At 37.4% G+C, this 22729-nt stretch overlaps 1 protein-coding gene across 2 annotated transcripts in view; it reads left to right on the top strand.

Moving 5' to 3' along the window:
• LOC128879544 (integrin alpha-PS2) overlaps positions 1 to 22729 on the top strand; it is a 131674-nt gene that overhangs the window by 79469 nt on the left and 29476 nt on the right. For both annotated transcript variants that reach the window (XM_054128793.1, XM_054128792.1), the window contains exon 5: positions 15541 to 15602. In XM_054128793.1, the coding sequence (XP_053984768.1) occupies positions 15541 to 15602 (62 nt within the window). The remainder of the gene's footprint in view (positions 1 to 15540; positions 15603 to 22729) is intronic.

Genomic DNA, 22729 nt, shown 5'->3' with positions numbered 1-22729 from the left:
ATACAAATAAATTGTAAATATATTGTTCATGTCATAGTTAATTTATATTATAATTTATTATAATTTATATTATATTTATATTATAAATTAACTATGACATGAACAATATATTTACAATTTATTTGTATCTATGATTTTTTGAATTTTGTATTGCATCCTCATGAAATACATAAAGTGCATTATACATACAAATTAACTATGATATGAACAATATACTAATATTTCATACAGGTATATAAGATTATAATTTAGTATTTCTATATTCTTTATATTATAATCTATTTATATATACAATTTTCTTTATTGTATACTGTATCCATCATTATTTCATGACATTTTATTTTTGAATACAGGTACTTGCCGAAAATAAAAATATAGATCAGAACATATGAAAGTTGATTTGAATATTCCAAAGCATAAGCAGAATTCTATTTGAATGTAAACCAACATTAGACAGTCTCATAAACAAGCATTTTTATATTATTTCTAGATCAATGAATCTATTTCAGAACTGTTCATCTTTTACTATTCACTGAATTGTACAATTCAAACGGTAATTTATATTCGACAAATAACGGATAAAATATTATTTACCTCCGTCATTTTTTATCTAGATAAGAATTTTGCTCATCTCTGTTGCAACCTCGCTTCATTGCTCTTTGGTATCGCGTTGCTCATTGTTGCCTTTTATGGAGCGAATTGCCGTGTACGTTTCACAGGCGCTTATCTGTCTTCTCGTAACTGGCAACCATTTGTCGGCGTCTACAATGTCATAGGTATAATTTTCTTCGAAAAGCAGATACATGCTCCGTTTGGCAACCGTGCACTAGCAGCCGCGCTCCATACTCGCTCGTGGCCTTCGACATCGTAAATCGTACGGCAGAATGTTCGATTTTTAATTGACTCGAACCTTTAATTGACTGATTCACCGTACATTTTGAATTATTCACGAGGGCACGGTTTATACGACAGACCTTTCAACAGAAATGAACGCAAGTTATTCTAATTTTAGACGCCGAATAAAACCACCGTGACAGCGATTTATTCGGACAGTGATTCGAAGAAGCTTTTACTCGTACAGTACGAACATAATTCTATTTTATAATTCGAACTCTAATCTTTGTTCATCTAGTAATCTGTACCAGACCCGGACATATTTTAATTGAAGTGAAAATAAAAAATAGATGTTTGAAGTAATTTACTTCGGACCGTTATTTTCAATAGAGTTATTTGGAAATAAAATTAATATCGATTCATTTGAAATAACAGCTATTTTAAGTAACAAAGGAATGATCCTCAAAATAATGTGCAACGAGAACTATTTATTTTAAGAAATTTTTAAAGTAATTTGTGTGTTTTAAAGAGGTGGTTTCAAATTACATATACGATGTCCAAAAATGTTGGAGGTCCTTGAAGGGGGTGGTTTGGGGGGTGATTTGAAACAATTTTTTCTCTAGCGAAAATGTTGTCCGCTCTGATTGGTCAGGGTTTTCTATTAATACCTCCTTAACGAAGCTTCGGACAATATTTTCACTAAGGAAGAAGTTGTTTCGAATCACCCCGAAAAAAAAACAAAGAATTAAAAAAAAAACCCTTATTCTTCATTTTTGTCCATAGTTTCTATACACAAAGTTGCAAAAATTAGATTAACATTTAATAAAAAACAAAAGCAATAAATTTTCAATATGTTATTTAAACAAATGATGTTTATTAAAATTGTCTTATGCAGAAAAATTCCCTATTTAAAGACCTACGACTAAGAAAAGAAAGCTTCCAATTACCTGCTTTAATTTCGGAGATATTTCCTAAAATATATTCTGCACCTTTAACTCTGTAGGCTGTTATCACCCCTTTAACGCGATCGATAGCAGATACAAAGTAATACCTGTGAAATATTTTTTTGAGAACTATCTTACCAGATAAGTTTCATTAAAATCGACGCGTGTCGGTTCGATATGATCTCTTGCGAGCATTAGAACGAAAATACTTGCGATCTATTTGCATGTATGATATTCGGTGTTTCATCGCTCTGTTTGTCTTTCATGTTTGCTAAAGAAACCCAGAAACATCTGTGCCTACGTAACTTTTATTTCTGTGGATTTGCTCACGTGAACATTTCCGTTACTCGCGAATAACAGTTGGCAACACCTATATTACCATAAATAAGCCATTACCACGTTTTTTCTGCAGCAACGCATTTAAACGCATTCCATTCTTAAATCCACCGATTACAACGTGTTACTAAATACGTAACATTATGTAAGTACACCGCTAATTGGATTTGCATTCAGTGCGGGACGAGAATGAAAGGCTGCAAAATCGTCGAGTAAAATTGTTTCTACTCGACAGTTGTCATAGCGATCATTTTCAAATATGGGTACACACATACAGTTTTACAAATACAGTTTTTAATTTTTATTTCGTTCGTATTTTAAAGCAGCGTTCAATCGATATTGATAAAATGAGCAAATGAATGCATCATTGCCAAAAAGGGATGGTAAGGGTGCTCTTAAATGAAGGATAGTCTATAGAATACCGAATTAAAGAGAATTCTTTATATTGATTAATATGATAAGAGAATTACAAAGAAGTGTTACGTGCCGATATTTTTCATTTTATTTTTCTTGATTTCGTCGGCAGGAATGTGTTCGAGATGGTTTACCATCCCGAATTCGTTCTAATCGAACACAAACCTAGCCTTTGACGGTAGTTCATTAAATTCATTTTTGAATAAAGTTACACATTCCTTCCTTAAAATCAACGTCGTCACGCCATTTTCACCCTGCTGGCAGTGCCGCACCCTGTATAAAGTTGTAAATATGTTAATTGATAATAGGTTTAGTATTGTAAATACGTTAAATGCGTTGCTTATCACGAATAAAAGGCGTTAAATCATGAAATATAACAGTGGCGTATACATGTATGATTGTTGGGAAGATGAGCACACCGAATATTACCATCGCGTTCAAATATCACGGTTACAAATAACATTGGTAGAAGGACATGTAAATATCGCGCATGTAGGTTAAACCTTTATTTTGCTATTTCTTCTCCATGTACGCTCCGAATACCGAAGCCGTAACTCGAATAGCAGCGTGATTCGTCCGCGCATGTTGTCGCTAGGACGAATCGAGCGGTTTGGTGGGCGCGAGGAGCGAGACGCGGTACAACTTGTAAACACCAAATTCTTGCGTGTGTACCGAGTCGCGAAATTTTGAAAACTTTTTCTATAAACTGGCGACGATCACGTGGTTCTAAGATCCTTTGTCTCCAAAGCTTCTAGAACGTTCCATCGAGTTTACGTGGTCGAGCAAGGCACTCACTTCTCACTTCTTCTCGTACAGTCGCGGTGAGCGCGAGAGTAGTCCGAGCGAACCATTTAAGAGTTAGAGTGCGTTACCCGGTAGTATTTTAATACGAAGTAAGCGGTAGGCAAAACTCGGGTCGTTCGTTAAACAGTTTTATACTTCATTCATTTATTTAATTTTCACTTCTCATCGTACAGCCGTACGAAGCGCGATATTAGTCCGAGCGAGCTAAATTTGAGCATAGTTGTATACCGAGTACTTAGTAGTATTATACAAAGTGAGTGGTAGGCAAAGACTCTAGTTCCTCGTAAAACAACTCGTTTTATTCAATTTCTTTTATTAATTTAATTTATTTAAATACTTTGATATTAAATCTTTTTTGTTGTAAATATAATTTAGCGTTAATTATAACCGTAAAATGTGTGTGTGTGTGTGTTTTTCCTTCAACCACAGGGCGACCAGAACAACTCAGAACATCGAGACCAGCGTTTTTCTCGATTTGTATCGTAAAGATATTTAGTGGTGAGTTGATTTTCTTCCAATCAATATTTTTGTATAAATGATTATAAATTTATTTTGTTGTGACCACTCGGAATATCAATAAATGATATTTCATTTCCGGGGAATCCCTAATTGATGTTCTCGGGTGGTATTTCCATTGATCTTTCATATAATATTATTCCGACAATTTTTATTGTATTTCTTTATCATATGAAATCACTGTTGTTCAAATCTGTGATATTAATAAATGATATAATTCATTCCGGGGTAACCCTAGTTGATATCCCAGAAACGAATAAATATATATATATATTTTCATTGTATTCTTCTATACAGTTTATGTTCAATTTTATATGAGTTAACTGAAAGAATGAAAGAGTGTGATCTATTATAAATATGTAAATTTCAAGGTCTAATCATTGGTTATTAAAATACACATCAGACAATGATATTTCAATAGTAAAATAGCTTTCAATATTTAATTTAAATTCACCGTTGAATCCGCTCGCATCCTAACCGTCCATCCTATTAAATACGAAAGAGAAATTCACATACGAGCCAGGGCCCGTACGGGACTGCTGTGACAAAGACCTGACCTTGCCGATAGGCAAGTAAAATATATATAATAATAATATTTAAAAATTATTTAAGCTGTGACGCAGGAATCTGTGTCCCACGTCACAGAAGAAACGATAATCTTCGAAACAAAATATGGGAACCATAAATATTTACAGCACAACGAAACAATAGGTAAAATACTATGTGTTAATTGAATTCGCGTCTGGAGTTTTCGAAATCGATTTCAAAATACACTATCTGAAATGGGAAACGTTCTATTTCCTGGTTGGGCGCAAGAAGAAACGTTCCGCGTTCGATACCAAATTTAGACAAATACGCTGACCGTTTAAAAGGAAGTACTGGAAACTGTACACCGTAATAACAGCCTGATTTCTACGGAATCGCGGTTTTAAGAAGGCTGGATGAGACTCGTTCTGGTTTCGTTCACGTAATCGCGGTCTTAACACACCGAAGGTAATGGACGGAGTGTGAATCATAAATGTCGTCCATACTAGTCAAAGACCTCCATCGTCGTTCTAAAAGCTCTATTTAGTAGTGCCTAACAGCGTATCGTTTTTCTTCTCCTTGTAACGCACTTAACACTTTACGGACCACTGGTCGACTCGTCGATGCTTCGCTAACACTGCGCGACAAACGAGGAATCGAATAATCGCCTCTATCTACTCACGTTCGAGAAAAAAAAAATTCGAATTACAAAATGTTGAATATAAATATTGTATAAACTTTCATATTCAGCATTTTTTATTTATAAACGTTTAGTCGAATATTTGTTTATTATTAATAACCTTAATTAAATACAAGAGAAATGTAATGGATTTATTATTCGTTACTGAATTCGACACTTTCATTCCAAGTGGCGGGAATTTTAAATCAAACACTGGACATTTTTATACGAATTTCGAGTATAAGACGCACCTGAATTTTGGAGACAATTTTTCGAAGAAAAAAGCGCGTTTTATAGTCCATAGTTATTTAACATAAATTTAAGAATCTTAGGAATCTTAAAAGTCTTCAAGATTTTCAACAATCTTCAAGAATTATATTAATTCCTCATTAATTTTAAAAATATTCAGGACCTTTGAAATGTTCGACATTTCATTGCTTTCAAGAATTTTAACAAACATGTTAATGTTAAAAATATCAAAGCCGCTAAGAATGTTTAGAAATATAAATAATTTTCAAGACTATTAATAAGTGTAAAAGCCGTAAAAATATTAAAAAATACGAAGAATTATTAAGAGTTCCAACAAATGTAAAAATTTGTAAGGTTTTCATCAACTGCAAGAATTTGAAAATCCATAGAAATCTTAAACATTTCAAGTACTTTAAGAATCTTCATGAATTTTAAACTGCAAGGTTCAAGAAATTCCAAGTCATTTATGAAATTTCAAAATTACCATTCGAGAATTTGAAAAATGTTATGAAATTTCAATCTTCCGCGAACTTTCTGTCACGAATCTAATTCGAAGCCGTTCCGTGGACGTTCGATCTATCTCCAAGCGTATCGGACGTACAGATATCATAGCATTGAAACAATAAACGCGGCACCAGAAGAGGAGCATGGAGCAACAACAACGTCGGGTGAAAGTGACAAAGAATTGCAGTAACCGCATTCCTCGATGAAAGTCGCCCACTCGTCGAAGCAAGCCGGTGGGTCTTCTTACTGGAAAAAAAAAAGAGAGAGAATCGTAATTAGAAGGCGCCATCGCCTCGTGCCACTAACTCAGCACCGTTCTAACGAGGCCAATTAGCACTTGATCCTACTTGAATTACGATCGCGCTACCGATCTGCCGGCATCGTGCTGCTGCGCTATCTCTTCTTGCCGCGGATTCATTAAAACGAATCTCTCGTTAGGCGTCGACCAGTATTATTCACGGTTGGCCAGTAAAAATCACGGACACTTTGTCTCGGTAAGTATTAGGGAGAGGAATGCGGGAGACAAGATCGCGAATTCCTCCGTGCAATAAGAGCCATCCGTTTTTATTGCGATTTTATTGCGACAACAGCGCTCGCCGAGCGCTCGGAATTGCTCGAGAAAAATATACTTTGCTACGTTTAAGTAATTTGTCTCGCACCGACGTCATTCTTACCCTCGTAACGCGAATCGGGATTTAATCTTCCGTTTCCTGTCAAACATGATTTTTCTTCCACCTTCGAAGCCGTCTTAAAGTCGGGTGTGCATTCCAGCGTTACCTTGTCTCAATTTCTCATGATTTTCTGTGTAGAGTAGGTGCACTTCATTTTTATAGCAACGTGAGTAATCTGTGCGAAGCTGGCAGATCTCGTGGAAGCTAATAAGTAAAGGGTTAAATGGATTTTGATGAGATTTTCAATTTTTGCTTTAAAAAAAAATAACGATTTTCTTGTTGGCTATATGTATAATTAGATTGAATGAGACTCATATACGCGGCTTTACATGGTCAATTTTGCATTGAAAACGATTATTTGTTATTACCAAGTATCCTATAAAAGACAAAACAAAATCGTAAGAAAATGCTTCATTTTCACCGTCGTGAACGATTTGTTGTACAACACGTTGTACAACGGGTTGTACAACGGATCGTGTCGTACGGAAGCCCATCACAGACAATGGAATCCCATTCATACGGTCGAAGGGTCCGTCAAAGCGGTTGGTCGTACAACGTATCGTACGACGTGTTGTACAACAGATCGTATCGTGGATGGGGCCCGTTAAGGGGTTGTATGGGTTTTGAGAGCCAAAAAGAAAGCACATTTTCTATACATTTCTTCAAACAAACTAAATGAATTATATTAGAAGTTCTAATTGATGGAACTATTAGTACATATAATTGATCAGAACAGAATTATTAAAAATGAGGTACTCTAAATTATTTATTATCCACAAAGTGAGTTGCCAACTTCACACAGACGTCTAAGTAGACTTTAAATTGTTTATTAAGAGCCTTTTTGCGAGCAGCGTCGTGAATGTACGGATGTTGCGCGATTTTGTTCGAGTGCTGAGAGTGTTTGAGTGTTTGAGACGCGTGCAATATTATAAATGAGGGCTCGATTTATTTGTTATTTGTAAAATCAAAAGATTCCTACAGTAGATTGTTGGAAACGGAAGGTTTAAAACGACCTTCGATGTTTTCATTGAAATTAAAAATAGGCTCGATAGGGAATACTTAATCGCTCGTCGATACACTCACACGCTTATGTGCAATCGGAATTACAGTAGCTCCATTCATTCCGCGTAACTCGATTAAGAATCCCACGTACGGCGCCAATACGTTCATCGTACCGTTCTAATTCCCTTCATAAAAATCGAATCGATACTTTTACTTGAAATTATCGAGAAAAATGTTTATTATAAATAATAACATACCTTCACTGACTAAGCTCGGGTCAGGTTAGGCTGCTATTCACTTCCTACTCATTTTGATTTTAAAATTCACAAGCGTTACCTTGATTTTGATGGAGACGGTCAATTCTTGTAAATATGAAACCAGAATTCAAATTTGCTTATACACATAAGTATTTAATGTATTGTCAGAACCGAACATAGTAAAGATGGCGTTAAGAATAGTACAAATATATATATATATACAAATATTATACACAAATAGTATTTGTTATACATACAAATTATACAAATATTATAATATTATAATTTGAATTCTGTTTTAAATATATACATACAAGAAGAGTGGTAACTTAAAACTGAATAGAACTAAAAAGTTCTAGTTTCAGTCATGTTTTTCTAGTCACGTTTTTAAATTACTGCAGTGAATCACAATTTTCCAGCAGATTTTTCTATTTCTCTCAAGCTCATAAATAATTTTCAAGACTATTAATAAATGTAAAAGCCGTAAAAATATATAAAAATATGAAGAATTATCAGGACTTCCAACAAGTGTAAAAGTATGTAAGACTTTCGTCAACTTTAAGAATTCGAGAATACATAGGAACCTTAAACATTTCATATACTTCAAGAATTATCAAGTTCTGCCCTACGATTTCACGAATTGAAAATAAACATTTTAATCTAATTAAAAATCGCAACCCAATGATTTTGTAGAGTAAATGCAACCTTCGCAAAAATTCTTCGTGCCACGAAAGACATTGAAATGAGGATGTGATTGATCTCGAACGGTAGCTTGAAAACACTGTTTCCGAAAGTTGGGCCAGCGCTTCTTGTATGGAAACATTTCCCTGGCACTTGTCATTGGTCCAAGTTCGAGTGCACAGCACTCTCTTACTGACGAGAATAGCACCCTCGCAAAGCATCGAGACACGAAGGATTATAAATAGATGAACCAGAGACGATATCACCCAATCGAACCTGTCCTTTGTCGCTTCGCACATTAGAGCTCCCTCGCCAGCTTTCTCGCAAACATGACGAAGTCCGTGAACCTTGGGAACGCGGCTTAACCCCGTTTGAACGTCATTTTTATCATAGTCACAGCTAACAGGGGACACTTCAGCTGGGACACTTCATTTTGGATAATATTCGGTAGAAATTCTGTGGGAATAAAAGACTTTTGCGTGAGTTATAAGAGGTACAAGGTTGAGATTAAAATGTATCTTCTAGAGTAGAAAAAGTTAATTAACGAATTATTTACTTATTCTTTGCTCGTGATGCATTGTTATTTAATTCTGTGATTGCTGCAATTGTAGGAAAGATGCACTGTGTACATTATATTATTAGAAAGGGTTCTTCAAAAAGAGCTTAAAGATATGATTTTTTTTCAAATAAAATATAAATGAGTTAGGGTAGTTGTCGTGAACACTTAAACGACTCTCATTTTGATTGTATTTGCCATTTGTGTTTCATTAAAAACCACAATTCGAAAATGCCCCATTTGGAACCCTCTTTATATTTATTTTATATAAAGTCACGTCATGTCCTATCCAATGTGATAATAATATATACCTAATATATTCTAAAAGTTGAAAGAACCTTACATAAATTCTTCTTTCCCAAGAAGTATCCCAAGAGACACTTAATATTTGGCCTGCAAATGTGGTTTCCCTTTTTAAACCCTCTCTGTCTAACGTCGAAGAATTCACTCGACGGTCATTCTCTATGCTTCTTCGTACCTGAAAGCTCGAGGTTTTCGCTCGAAGTCCCGTCGCGTCGCGAAATTAAAGGCCACCATTAGCGATCCTACGTTCGCATTCGCATGCACGCGAAGAAACGGCGGCGCCGATCGATGGCGCGCTTCATGCATCCTTTTTTCCTTGCTCGACACGGCTGGATCGTCGTCGACGACCTATTGATGTAATTGCGTGACTGGCAGCTCGTCTAAAGTGACCGATCGGCCGTCAGGGCCCCTTCGTCGGCGCTCATAACGTATGTACGTACGTGGCCATGTAGGAGAAGGCATGGCCACGGTCCTGGTACGGGGATCCCACCGGATATTCTCCCATACACGCATCGTTTTCTTACTGGCGTGCGCGCAGTTACGCGCCGCGTCTACGAGCTCTCCCGATTGAATCGACTCGGCGACCTTATCCATCGAATTTCGTGTCAGTCCGGAGCCCTTAGTACGAAACGAAATTGCTTTGTTTTCGAACAGAGTGATCGATTTTGCGGGGCAGAGTTGATCTATTGAGAGGTTTGTTTAATTTGGACTTCTATGAGTTGGGTGAATTTTTAGGGAGTTCGTTTTAGGAAACTATTGGACGTGTTTGAAATTTTTTAAAGAATAGATCGGCATATAGAAAATGCACATTAAATAAACTAAATAAATATATATACTTTTAACACGTGTAACTGTCGATTTGGTCACCCTATATATGATTCTCCAGTAATTGCTTTAACAGAGCACCAAGCCAGTCATGGTTTTTCGTCACTACGACGATGGTTTAAACGCACGCCTTGGGAAACCATCAGCATTCAAATATTCTCTGAATCATTTCCTAGAATTATACAAGAGCCACCTTTAGTCACAGGTGATAATTCATTTGACAAATCGCTCTTTGTTCTCCCTAGCTATCAACGACGAATAGACCTCCAACTATCGCGGTTTCTAGGCACTCGTTCAATTTTCCTCGCCTACCCTATCGCAATCGAATGTCGAGGCACAGTTCAATCAGAAACTTCTATGTCTTCGGCAAGAATCCGACCTATTCTTCGGGCATTAGTTTCCACAAAGCCTTTTAATTGCTGTCCACAAAAAAGCTGACTCGGGACTTTTCTATCGACTCGCTTTCAAGATCGGTAATTTTCTATCGAATTTCTCACGAAACAACGACGATGATACAGCTCGTTAGCAATTGCTTTCACGAATGCCGACACGGTGTTTCTATTGTGGGATTTGTAAAGGTCAGAGCTCTTGATGCAGCTTCGATCATGGTGTAGCGACGTTTCGCGAAAGCTGTGGGTGTGATACAAGTCTATGATCATTGGTTTCATTCGCTTGTGATACAGTGTTTAGAAGTGATCGTAGAGAACAATAGAAAAAATATGTTAACTTATAGAAAATATACTTTAAATAAAATGAAATAATGTGTTGTCACATATTTTGATGGCAGAAAGAAATAGTCTGTAAAATTATAAATACTAACATCATAAATTTAAAATATAAATACAAAAGCGAAATCTTCAAATGATTATGAAGAAAAATAAAATAATAAATAAAAAATAAATAAAATAAAATACTATATCGTCACATATTGTGATGACAGAAAGAAATGGACTTCTAATAAATACTAAAGTAATGCATTTAAAATAACAATAATTAGAATATTCTTTCACTATTCGAAGTGACGATTGCCAAAAACTATATCGATAACAGGTATTTGCATCAATAATAATGGTTTCAGCCAGAATAATACGCGCAATCGAATATCCTTATTTAAAAAATGGAGAAATTGAAGGTTTCGACAAGAGATTCCATATAGAACGCAGTAGTTCCGACAGAGCTTGTTGCACACAAAGTCGCGTGCATAATTCATAAACCGCGGTTAATGAATGCCAATAATTACATCGTCGCGAACGTAACCTTGAGCGAGTGAAATGTAGAATCCAGCATGGAACAGCGAGAAGGGTTTTGTTGCTTCTGTAGATTGATAATGCCCGATTGCCGGTTAATGGCAGCAACTCGTCGCGATTACGTTGGCGCAGCTTTGACGAGTGAGCATAGCTTATTGACGCTAACGCCAAGTGTCGGGCTGAGATTAATCTTTCCGGCTGAGATCACATTCGTGTAGATCGGTCTTCCTCGCTAGTGGAAGTACAATTCGTTTCCTCTTCGTGGAAGAGAATTTATTTGCAAGGTTGCAAATGGAAATGATCGATGTGATGCGTAAACTATTTCATCGTGCGTTCATAGCAGAAAATATGTAATTTCGTTTTGGTTTATTAGGCTGGTTACGTTTCGATCACCTGGTATGTGACATTATTATAGATAGATTCGTTTTTATTTGGACATTGGGGCGTCCATCGATATAATAAATGGTCTCCTTAAGCTGGTAACGTTTCGATCATCTGGTATACCAGGTGTAGATTATTATAGATAGCCACCTTTGTTCGCATTAAGATATTTTTTTTGCGTTGAGTAGGTAGGCACATATATTGGAAAAGAGGAATTTATTTGGTTTTCCTTAAGATATATCATGATCACAATCTTCAAAAACCAAAGAAAGAAAATTGTAGAATAAGTGATATTGTTACCATCAATGAATGAAAGCATGAATTTTATTTACGATGGAATACAACATATGCCATAAAAATAAAAGGAATTTACATTGTTTTTCTTGGGACGATACTATGATCACGATATTCAAAAACAAAATTATGAAAATTGTAGAATAAGTGATCTCGTCACCATCAGTGGTTGCAACCATGAATTTCATCCCTGATGAAATATATTATATTCCACAACAATTATAGGAATTTACATAGTTTTCCATAGGACGATACCATGATCATAATCTTCAAAAGCAAAACTAGGAAGATTATAGAGTAGATAGTTTCGTCACCATCATTGACTATCAGCACAAATTTTATCCTCGATGTAATATATTATGTTCCTTAAAAATTAAGATAGATCAACGATCGATCCGTAAAACGGTACCCACGATCAAAGTGTAATAGTACCATTACCTTTGTAGCTTTCGGAGAAATACTTCGCTCGCCTCCGGGCGAATTTTCCACGGTTATCCACGGTTTCCACGTCTCGTAGCCGTGTCCGCTTCCTACGATTACGATTTTTATCGCTCCCTCGTAGCCGGCCGATTTCCTATAATTTTCACTTTTTCCACCCGTTAAACCAGTTTAAACGTCGCGTCCGTGGCGCGCGCGACGCTTACGAGTTTGACAGACCGTTTTATCCGCGACTGATCCTATTTCACGTGCTCCAGCGGCAATTACGTGTCATCGAGAAAAAGGCGGGGGTTATTATAGACGTTCTTCTGGTAATTCGCTCTTTCCGTCTCCCAGTCTCCGTCTGCAAGAATGCCCTTTTGCAATCGTAGAAATATCACCGTTTCTTCGCCGCCTCGGGGCCCGTGATGTGATTATTTCAGCAAAGAATGGCAGCTGCCTCGGACGCCGTGAGATGAGAAAATGAAGAAAACAGGCGCAGAAGATGTATCTCAGGAAATTTATTTTTCCTGAGACTAATGATGTTACAGTTTGTACTAGGACAGACATTTCCAGATAGGTCCAGAAAATAAGTTTTTTATACGTACAGCAATTATTAAACATATCTGGACATTATGGCGTCCGGCTATGGTGAACAGCAGTTGGAAGTCACGTTAAAAAACTAAAGTAATACAATTTAAAATATTAGGTTGGCCGAACAGTTCGTTGAGATTTTAACACGCAAATAAACAGCTATTTTTTTTAGACAAGAAGGATGAGTGATGAAGGATCAAATCCTGAGTGGTCCACGGGTACAGGGCTTGTTTCGATTGTCAAACGTGGTCAAACCTGGTCGAACATACACAGAGAGTTTCAGATCGAATGACATATTGTTGTTCTCGAGGAATAAATGTATTTTTAGACGAGGAGAAAGATGAGCGATGAAGGATAAAATCCTGAGTGGTCCTCGGGTATAGGGCTTGTTTCGATTGTCAAACGTGGTCAAACCTGGTCAAACCTGGTCAAACCTGGTCAAACCTGGTCAAACCTGGTCAAACATACACAGAGAGTTTCAGATCGAATGACATATTGTTGTTCTCGAGAAATAAACGTGTTTTACAGCACTTTTTGTAGGGGTCTAAAATTTATTAGCCAATTAAGGCAAGAAATGGGAGGCCAATTACATCGGATGGTCTATTTCCAGAAACGTCAAACACAATTATCGCGTCTGAAAGGGGTTCCAAACGGACGCGACGCGACGCAGGAAGTAAAAGACCTTGCCGAGAGAAAGAGGTTTTAGTTTCGTTTCACGTGCCAGCAACTTTATAGTGTAGTCTCGAACCGTACGGAAGTTCTTTTACGCCCATCGCTGCGCATCGTGGCTCACGATGAGAATGCAGAAATTGCAACTCCGAGATACACATACGGGGACCATTTTCTATGGTTTTTCATATGTTCTTTTTCAAAAATAGACTAATTAATTCTTCAAAGTGCACTTTTAAACAAAAGTGATCCCTGATGAGGTTAGAATAAATAAATACTGATTTCGGACAAATAATTGATTTCCCCTTATCAAATGGCTTTATAAGTTTAATTCTGTCGTAATCAAATTCGATTCTGTTAGGGCTACGAACCACGAGATAAAATTTCCTGGAAACGACACCAGGGACTCGAACGAGAAACTGATGGATCGTTCCTTGGATCCCGCGAGCCGAGCGGGGTAAACGAATCGCGAAGGCGTCACGGCAGGAAGATCGATCCGGGATTAATGATGCATACGCGTATTCCTCGTACTGGCTAGCGAGTGCGTGGCGATGGGCCTTTGAAGCGATGCCTACTCGACTTCCTAGTCGATAACTCGACACTTGACCTCGGGTGTCACGATGCAAAGCGGTTCACAAATATATTGGCGCGAAATGTTTCGGGCTTTCTTGTCAGAATGCTGGTTTTCTAATGGAAATTCAATTTTTCCTTCAAACGATAGAATTATTACTCGACTGAGATCAAAGGGTTTTCGTTTAATTTGTTGTGTAACCCGTAGAAGCCTGATTTTTCAAATTAAATTTTAAAAAATATCAATGTATTTATTATTTAAACAATTTTGACACCTGGCGTTTAGTTTTAAGTTTTGTTCAAAAGAGCATTATGCAATGGTTCGATTTAAAAGTCAGATATCAAATTTGAAACTTAGGGTATTTAAGGGTGAAAATATTATTTCAACTCAGTGCTATGTGATTATTGGGATTTTACTGCGGATTTCATACATTTATGGCGTATCAGACATTTTTAACACAAACAATATGGCATAATGCAATTTAATATAATGCATTATTAATATTTTATTTAGTACAAAAATATATATTCTCGAAAGGTTCAGATGTACTTGTTTTCTCTTATTTTACGTCAGGGTATGAAGAAAATAATTCATCAAATAATTAATTTATGAAATAGACTCAACATACAAATAATTCAGTATAATATAATACAATATATTGTATATTAAATTTGTTTTCTTTAATTTTACATTAAAGTGTGAAGAAAATAATTCATCAAATAATCAATTTATGAAATAGACTCAAGATACAGATAATTCAGTAGAACACAATATAATATATCGTATATTATATTTGTTCTTTCTAATTTTACATCAAAGCATAAAAAAGATAATCCATCAAATAATTAATTTATAAAATAGATTCTACACACAAATACTTTAATCGTAACACAGTATAATATATTATATATGCATTTTCCTTTAACATACAGTATAAAAAAAAAAATTGAACTCAGAGGATACCATCCTATAGTTCTCAAATGATAAAATTCATTAAAATTTTCACATGGCACTCGCTGAGATTGAAATACTCTAATTGACAAAGGTCAGACCGATGTCGCACCAATCAGTTTTTATTCGCACAACGAACTTACAAGTTCAAATGTTACGAAGATTAGGGCCCCGTTCGGAGAACGGTCTCAATTATCGGAGGTACCCAGTTACATTCGTGGGCAAGGGTCCGTTCAAACGAAACGGCCGAGATATGAAGTCTCTGTTTCGAACAGCGAAGGACGATATGGTATATAATTGCGTGTTTCCGTTTCAGGGTACTGGGGATACCACAGGCAGGGGTGGTGTCAAGCTGGATTGGGCGCTGCCATGTCCAAGGTAAGTGGACCGTAGAAGTAAAGCTACCGGAGTCCTAAATATTCCACTCGCGACAAATGTAGGGAAAATTATATTACACGTACAAAAATATACACTAGGTAGAGAAAGCATTGACACACTCATTTCTCTTTAATGCTTTCAGTACTAGGCATACTCGTGCAAATAATTATGCAACTAAAATTTAATTCTTATACAATTGAAAACTGTGTAATCTAACATTTCAGTCGGTATTTAGTTTTACAACCTGATCAAAATTCACGAATCTTATCTAGACTTGTTTTTGTTTAAAACATGATCTTCGGAATTAATTTTTAAATTGCTTAGTGAAAATCGATGTGGCGATGAAAGTATTAAATATTTGTATACAGGTTGGAACATTTGAATGAGAATACTCGAATATCTTCGTTATTTATGGGACTATGAAAAAATCTATAGGACAAAGTTATATTGTTTAAAGGAGCATATGTAATGGTGGTACCATTTTTTATTCAAGGTCATTTTTTCGGGGAAATTTTAAGGTCGCCGGCGTTTTTTAAAAGTGGAATGGGTTATTTTCATTATTGTAAACATGTATCAGATAAAAAGACAAATTCAAATTTGTATAATATACAGGGTGTCCCAAAAATGTTGGAGGTCCTTCAAAGTCCCCAAACCCAAGGAAGAAGAGAGATTTATAAGTAAACCACGTGATAACATTTTTTTATCGAGAAACCGACTTCAGAATCGTGTTTCTCGATCCCAAAAACTTTGAAATCCATATTTTGGGCGAGATTTAGAAATAAAAATTTTTTGGTCGAAATTAGGATCTTGGATCACTTTTTGGTCAATTTCCCCAGGGTTATTATAGGGAATAAAAAAATGTTATCCAATAATCACGAAACTCGGTATCTATAGGTTCTCTTGGGTGCTGAATCCGAATATGATATTATTTTGCCTTTAAAAAATTTTCCTGGGGTAGTTTCCAAATATTGTTAGTACCAAAAGCGGTCTTTTGACAATAACTTGAGAAATAATTTTCCTAGAATTTTTTAATTATTTTCCTGAATTTCTTGCATCGATGTCAGTGCGAATCCAATATTAAATTATTCGAATCTTAAAATATTCGTTTTTTGGCTTTTCAAATTCTTTTTGGATCCCCTGAGGCCCATTCGCAAAAACTCGGATTTTATTTTACTAATAAAATCAAAATTTTTAATGAATAAACTTAGTATTTTATTCTTTAATTTACTTAGCATGTTACTCTTTCATTATACCCCATTTCCAATAATCTTCTAGAAAATTCGATTATATCTATCGCAAGATTCACCTAACTCTCAAACTTACAAATTTCATATCCGGGAAAAGAAAATAACGTACAGTACCTTAAGACAATCCAAATTTTGCCCTTATTGGAACAAACAAGTCCGGACGAATAGGTGCAATAATAAATATAAAACAGATTACGTACCCAAAATAAAATAAAGAAAAAACAAACAAACAAACAAACAATCCATGTTTCCTCTACAATGCAACCCGAACAAACCGAGATCCCCAGGTGCATCAGAACGCGGTTCGAAAACGACGCGCGCCGACTCCACAGATCACCGGGGCAACAAAGAGTTCCCTGCGCGCACGCCGCGTCGCCTCGAAGCCGAGGGGGCCCGGGATTAAAATTCAGACACGAAACTATTGAAGTCAACGAGTGAAGCCAAATACGAGCTTTCGTTTGCGCAGTCTAACTGTGTTTACGTACGGGGAATATAAATACGGTAACCCCACGTGTCCCGGCGGTTTGCCGTATTCCGAAAGAGTTAAGAGGCGACACGAGGGGTCGGCGAGAGAGAGAGCCGAATATGGCCAGGAATGTGAATTCCTACCTTACGCACCTTCCGAGCAGACATTCGTATTCGTGGTGCATGCGAGGTATAGAGGCAATCGGCGGCCTCTCGTATACGATTGTCTTGTCGAAAGCTCGATTTTCTGGCCGTCGGCAGATCCTGAGGACCGATGGGGCCCCGGGTACCGTAGGCGTCGGCCACACTTTTTACTCGATTCCACCGAGATGAATCTCGAACCGCGCGCACCCTGAACGCCGTGGGACGTTTGTTCCACCTGCACGATCCACCGTGATACCTTCTTCGTCGGGTTCCCTCCGCGATAAGTATCAGGGTGCAATAGGTACAAATTCGAAATTGGTATGTTAGTGGTTTATTTCCAACGGAGCCCGGGGAAAAGGGACGCGCCTTTTACGTGAAACGTATGAAGAATTCGTTTCGGGGCGAACGGATTGACCTGGTCGGCGATGGGGTGAGTCTGGGATGAGTTAATTTTTTGGTGAAGGTGGCTTTGCGAAGGGAAATGGATTTGGAAAGGCTTGAAGTATGGAAGCTTTTGAGTTATTAACCCTTCGATCGCGGGATAATTTTTGCTGGAAATTGTGAGACGTAGGGGTGTAAATTACAAAAAAATGTCAGCTTACAGGGAATGATAAGACGGAACTTTTTTGTATTTACAGTTTATTCACAGGACGTTTAGTTTCAGAGATAAAAATTGAAAATATAAAAGACATTTTTCATGAGATCTCGTAATGGTCTGATCCTCTTGCTATTGCCTTTAAGAAAAAGAAAACAACGGTCGAACAATTGAACTTAAAAAAAATATCACCTTATAGAGGATGGGAAAATGAAACTTTTTTATATTTACAGTTTATTCATACAACGTTTAGTTTCAGAGATAAAAATTCAGAACTTAGAAGACATTTTTCCTTAAAATTCAATTTCTGCAACGAACTTCTAACTTTCCAATTTTTATTTTCGAAACTATGCGTCCTATGAATAAATTGTAAATACAAAAAAGTTCCATCTCATCATTCTCTATAAGTTGATATTTTTTTTAAATCGATGTAACAAATACAAACATTTCTTTGAGTCATGAATTTTTTTCTGAAATTCAATTTATGCAACGACCTTCCCACTTTTCAATTTTTATTTTCGAAACTAAGCTTCCTATGAATATACTGTAAATACAAAAATCCTTGTATTTTCCATTTAAACTTTTCGAAGATTTGGAGCACATGTTATTGTTAAAATTGAGAGCGCAAATTTTACAGGAATATTTTCTTATATATTTTCAAGGTATTTAGAAATCATTAAAATAAGAAACTTAAATAAAAACAAGAAAATTAAAATAAGAAACCACCCTGGCGCACACGATCTCTCATAGCACGTCTGCGACATCGAAGGACGAATTTTAAGGATTACAAGACACGCGTTTCCATGAACCGCGTGACCCGGGGGCTTCGATTCGATCTCGCCGCGAGCAAGAAGCTCGGAGTGCCTGCACACGAAGCTCAATCCGCGCGGGGAGCAGCGTTATCGCGCAGCGGGACAGCTTCGATTGCCAGCAAAGAAATAGTGAGACAATTCCGCGGCCACTCAGCCGGCTATCTTGCCACGGATGTATAATTCAGAATTGTCCGGCTATATGGCAGATGTTTAATGCATGCTATGGTCCGTGGCCGGTTCTAACTTCGTCGGTGCATTCAATGTTAATACCCCACCCCCGCAGCCGAAACGCTCAATCCGTGGCTTTTACCCACGGTCCACCAGTCCCTGGAACGGCTCCGCCGCGATGATTTTAGGCAAATTCGATTCTTGCTCGCGCCCCGTTTCACCCTCGCCTCCCCGCCTCTTGTCTTCATCCTTCCTTTTCGAAGTCGGCCGTTGTCACGCCCCGGCGCAGCTGGGGAGCGCCGGCGAATTTTAATGGGGCGTTTAACTCTCCGATTAAGATGTGCCTCCTTTTTGGCAGGATTCGCGAAAGTTTCAGGTCGTGTTCGTAGAGTTCGAGGAATGATATTGTCATTCTTTGTCGTTATTTGGTATTCCTTTGGCTATTTTACTGGCTGAGCAACCGTTGAATTCAAAGTTGTTAATGTTTACTTTCTTTGTTTATATTTCTATTTCTACCGCGATCGATTAAACTACTGGTCTTAAAGATGCTTTACTGAATCAAGAACAAAAATACAGGGTGTCCCGGAATTAGTGTAAGAACCGGAAATAGGTAGCTGAGGCGATTCTGAACAAGAATTCCCTTTGCCAAAATGTCGAATGGTGCTTCGTTTTTGAATTATTAACGAGAAACCACGGACCAATCACAGTGTCCGAGTAGCGCGCGCTTAGGTGCGAGAGCATAGGCTCGAGCTGCGATTGGCTGGCTATCGGCTGAGAGCGCGCTGCATTATTAGCCCTAAACATAATAGGTAACAAGTTATTTCACTTCATTACTTGAAAATTATCTTAACGTATAATAACGCATAATAATATTTTATAGTATAATACTTGTTTCCAACAGTACCATATTGGTACTTGGAATATTTCAATACCATACAGTATCCAAGTAGTTGTTTCAATCCTACTCAGTCGATTCAGCCCTCCTATTTAAATAAATTTTTTTGCATTAAACGGAGCGAGCACAAAATTGTTTTCTTACGGATTCGAAGAGCGCATAAATAGTGCATTATTATGCAATTTTTTCCTTAAATTTTATTTAGGTGGACTAGCTAGCCAGACGTCGATATTTAGGCAAATCTAGTTCCTACTTAGCTCAAAACGCAGTCCGTTTTCAATATTTTTCAGTTCGAAACGATCGGCTGTCTCTAAACAGATTGAATTACTAGGGGAATCCCCGCTTGCACTAAATCTCGAGGTCCGTGATTTAGGAGCCTCCTCGACGCCATTGAGTATGCAATCGACCATCGATCTTCACGTTAAACCGCCGCTCACGGTATCTACCTCTGTTGTACCTGGTTCCGCGCGTTATCCCTCGATCTACAGAGGATCTAGTCAAGATCGATTGATATCCGGCCGATATCGATCTATACGACTCGGCTGGGCATCGATCCTCGTTCGCTGAACGCGTACCCTCGCGTTTATCGGACCGAAAATAACTCTAGGGAGGTCCTCTCGTGAAATCTTAATGCTCCAACGGAATTCCAGGTTCGCGACATCGTTCGAGATCCAGTTCGATAGAGATTTATCTGTCGGGATAGATCGGCGGAAAGTAGTGCTCGAGGAGCGCCGATGGTCGCGAATAAACTCCCAACGGTTGCAAAATTATTGCTCGAGCACGAGAAATGTTCGATGGGCAGCGATTGTCGAGATTCGGATAGAAGATGAGGGAAGGAATGTGTTATTTTTTGCAAATATTTAATTCTATATTGGAACAAAATTGAAGTTTTCGAAAGACATTGTTATAAATTTACGTTATAGAAATTTTTATTAGGCTGTGGTATATTTCCTAAAAAAAATTGATTCGTCGTTGAAAACATTTGCATTCTGCATTCGGAATGATGCTGCATTCAATTTTTTAATAATTCGTGAGTATTCAATCAGATTTAAAAATTCTGAATTTTCAGGTATTGGAATTTTTTCTTCTCTCCTTCTAGAACATTCTTTTATTTAATTTCGATAAAATAATCTTACAATCAGTGATCACCAAAGTATTTCATTCAAAAAGGAATATTTCCTTGATTTCGATAAAATAATCTTACAATTAGTGATCACCAAAGTATACCATTCGAAAATGAATATTTATGGTTTATTCAGGTTTGATTTCGATAAAATGATCTTACAATTAGTGTTCACCAAAGTATTTCATTCAAAAAGGAATATTTCCTTGATTTCGATAAAATAATCTTACAATTAGCGATCACCAAAGTATACCATTCGAAAATGAATATTTCCATGTTCACTAAGATTTAATTTCGATACAATAATCTTCCAATGAGTGATCAAAAAAGTATACCATTCAAAAATAAATATTTGAATATTTCCAAGACTATCTAGTAGAAACTAAGTTATAACATTAAAATTATTTCAAGTATAAATATATCGGAAGCGAAAGGTTCTAAAAGACACGATTTCGTTGTAGCTCGTAAAGTTCTCAAGACACTTCCCATAACATTACCCGGGACAGACCTACGACCACCCTCTTCGGTATCTGGAATCGACCCCGAGGGCACTCGACCAACAATACGAAGCTAAAATACAGCAGCGTTCACTCGACTTTTACGTTATCATACTTGAAAGGGACTCTCGCTTTCGCAATTGAGAAAAACTACTTCCGTCCGAACGGCGCTTTCATTTTCCTCTTAGGAGCGCAACAGCTGGTCGCTTTGTCTGTCATCGGGGCCCCGTTTCTTGTCGGCGAGTTCGTGCAATCTCTCTCTGCATAGCATTCGGCATCCACTTCATCCGCGAGAGCTCTCGCTCGCACGATATGGATGCATTTCGATTGTTAAGCATGCAAGGTTGTCGAGAAGTTCGAGAATACGTTTGACGTTCGATAACTTTCACGTTTACAAATGTTATGAGATCGTTGGTGTACAATTTTTGAATTTCTTTATTTATTACGAACAAATAAAGAATAAAAAAAAAAACCGATGCTAAAACCTGTACTTTTTCGGAAGCCGTTGGAGTCGTTGGAGAACTTATTGGCCGGCCGAAATGTGTGCATACGCGTGCAGTCGATGGCATAAATTTCATCGTGGTCCCATACATATTTGAGCAACCGGTTATATTTTAATCTCGCATGGCGGTTTCCTCCCCCTCGCGATCGGCGCCGGAATACAACTCGTGCCGGTCGTGTTTCGTGTAGACTGAAGCTGAAACCCTGAGCGCCATTGTCTCGGTTGCAAATTTTTCGCGTGTAGAAGCATCGAGTCAGCGCTACTCCATAGGGGGTACATCGTGTCGGTTTCTTCTGTTGCGCATGTTCCAGGCCGCTTCTGTGTCCGACCGTGTCGTACGAGTTCGCCGGACAAATGCACGTATTTGCTTGGCTACCGGTTCGCTAATATCTCCGGTGTGGAACCTGTCGGGTTACGGGGGTTGCAAAACCGCGTGGGGACGCGGAGCTTCTTCTTTGGCTGGGGTGAATTAATTCTTTCAGGTGTACCGAGAGGTCTGAATAGTACTGGATGTCTTTAGATTTTTGTAGGATATTGGATATTAGATGGGGAAGATGTTGCAGGATGTAGAAGTCAAGTCATAGGAGATTTGGATTTATGAACGTTTAACTTATGAAGGGTTAACTCATGAGTCATAGAAGTTAAATTATAGAAGTTTTCGATTTATGAGAGTTCGACT

This window comes from Hylaeus volcanicus, chromosome 7 (assembly GCF_026283585.1).
Source record: "Hylaeus volcanicus isolate JK05 chromosome 7, UHH_iyHylVolc1.0_haploid, whole genome shotgun sequence".
NCBI lineage: Eukaryota > Metazoa > Arthropoda > Insecta > Hymenoptera > Colletidae > Hylaeus > Hylaeus volcanicus.
This window is presented reverse-complemented; position numbering and strand designations above follow the sequence as displayed.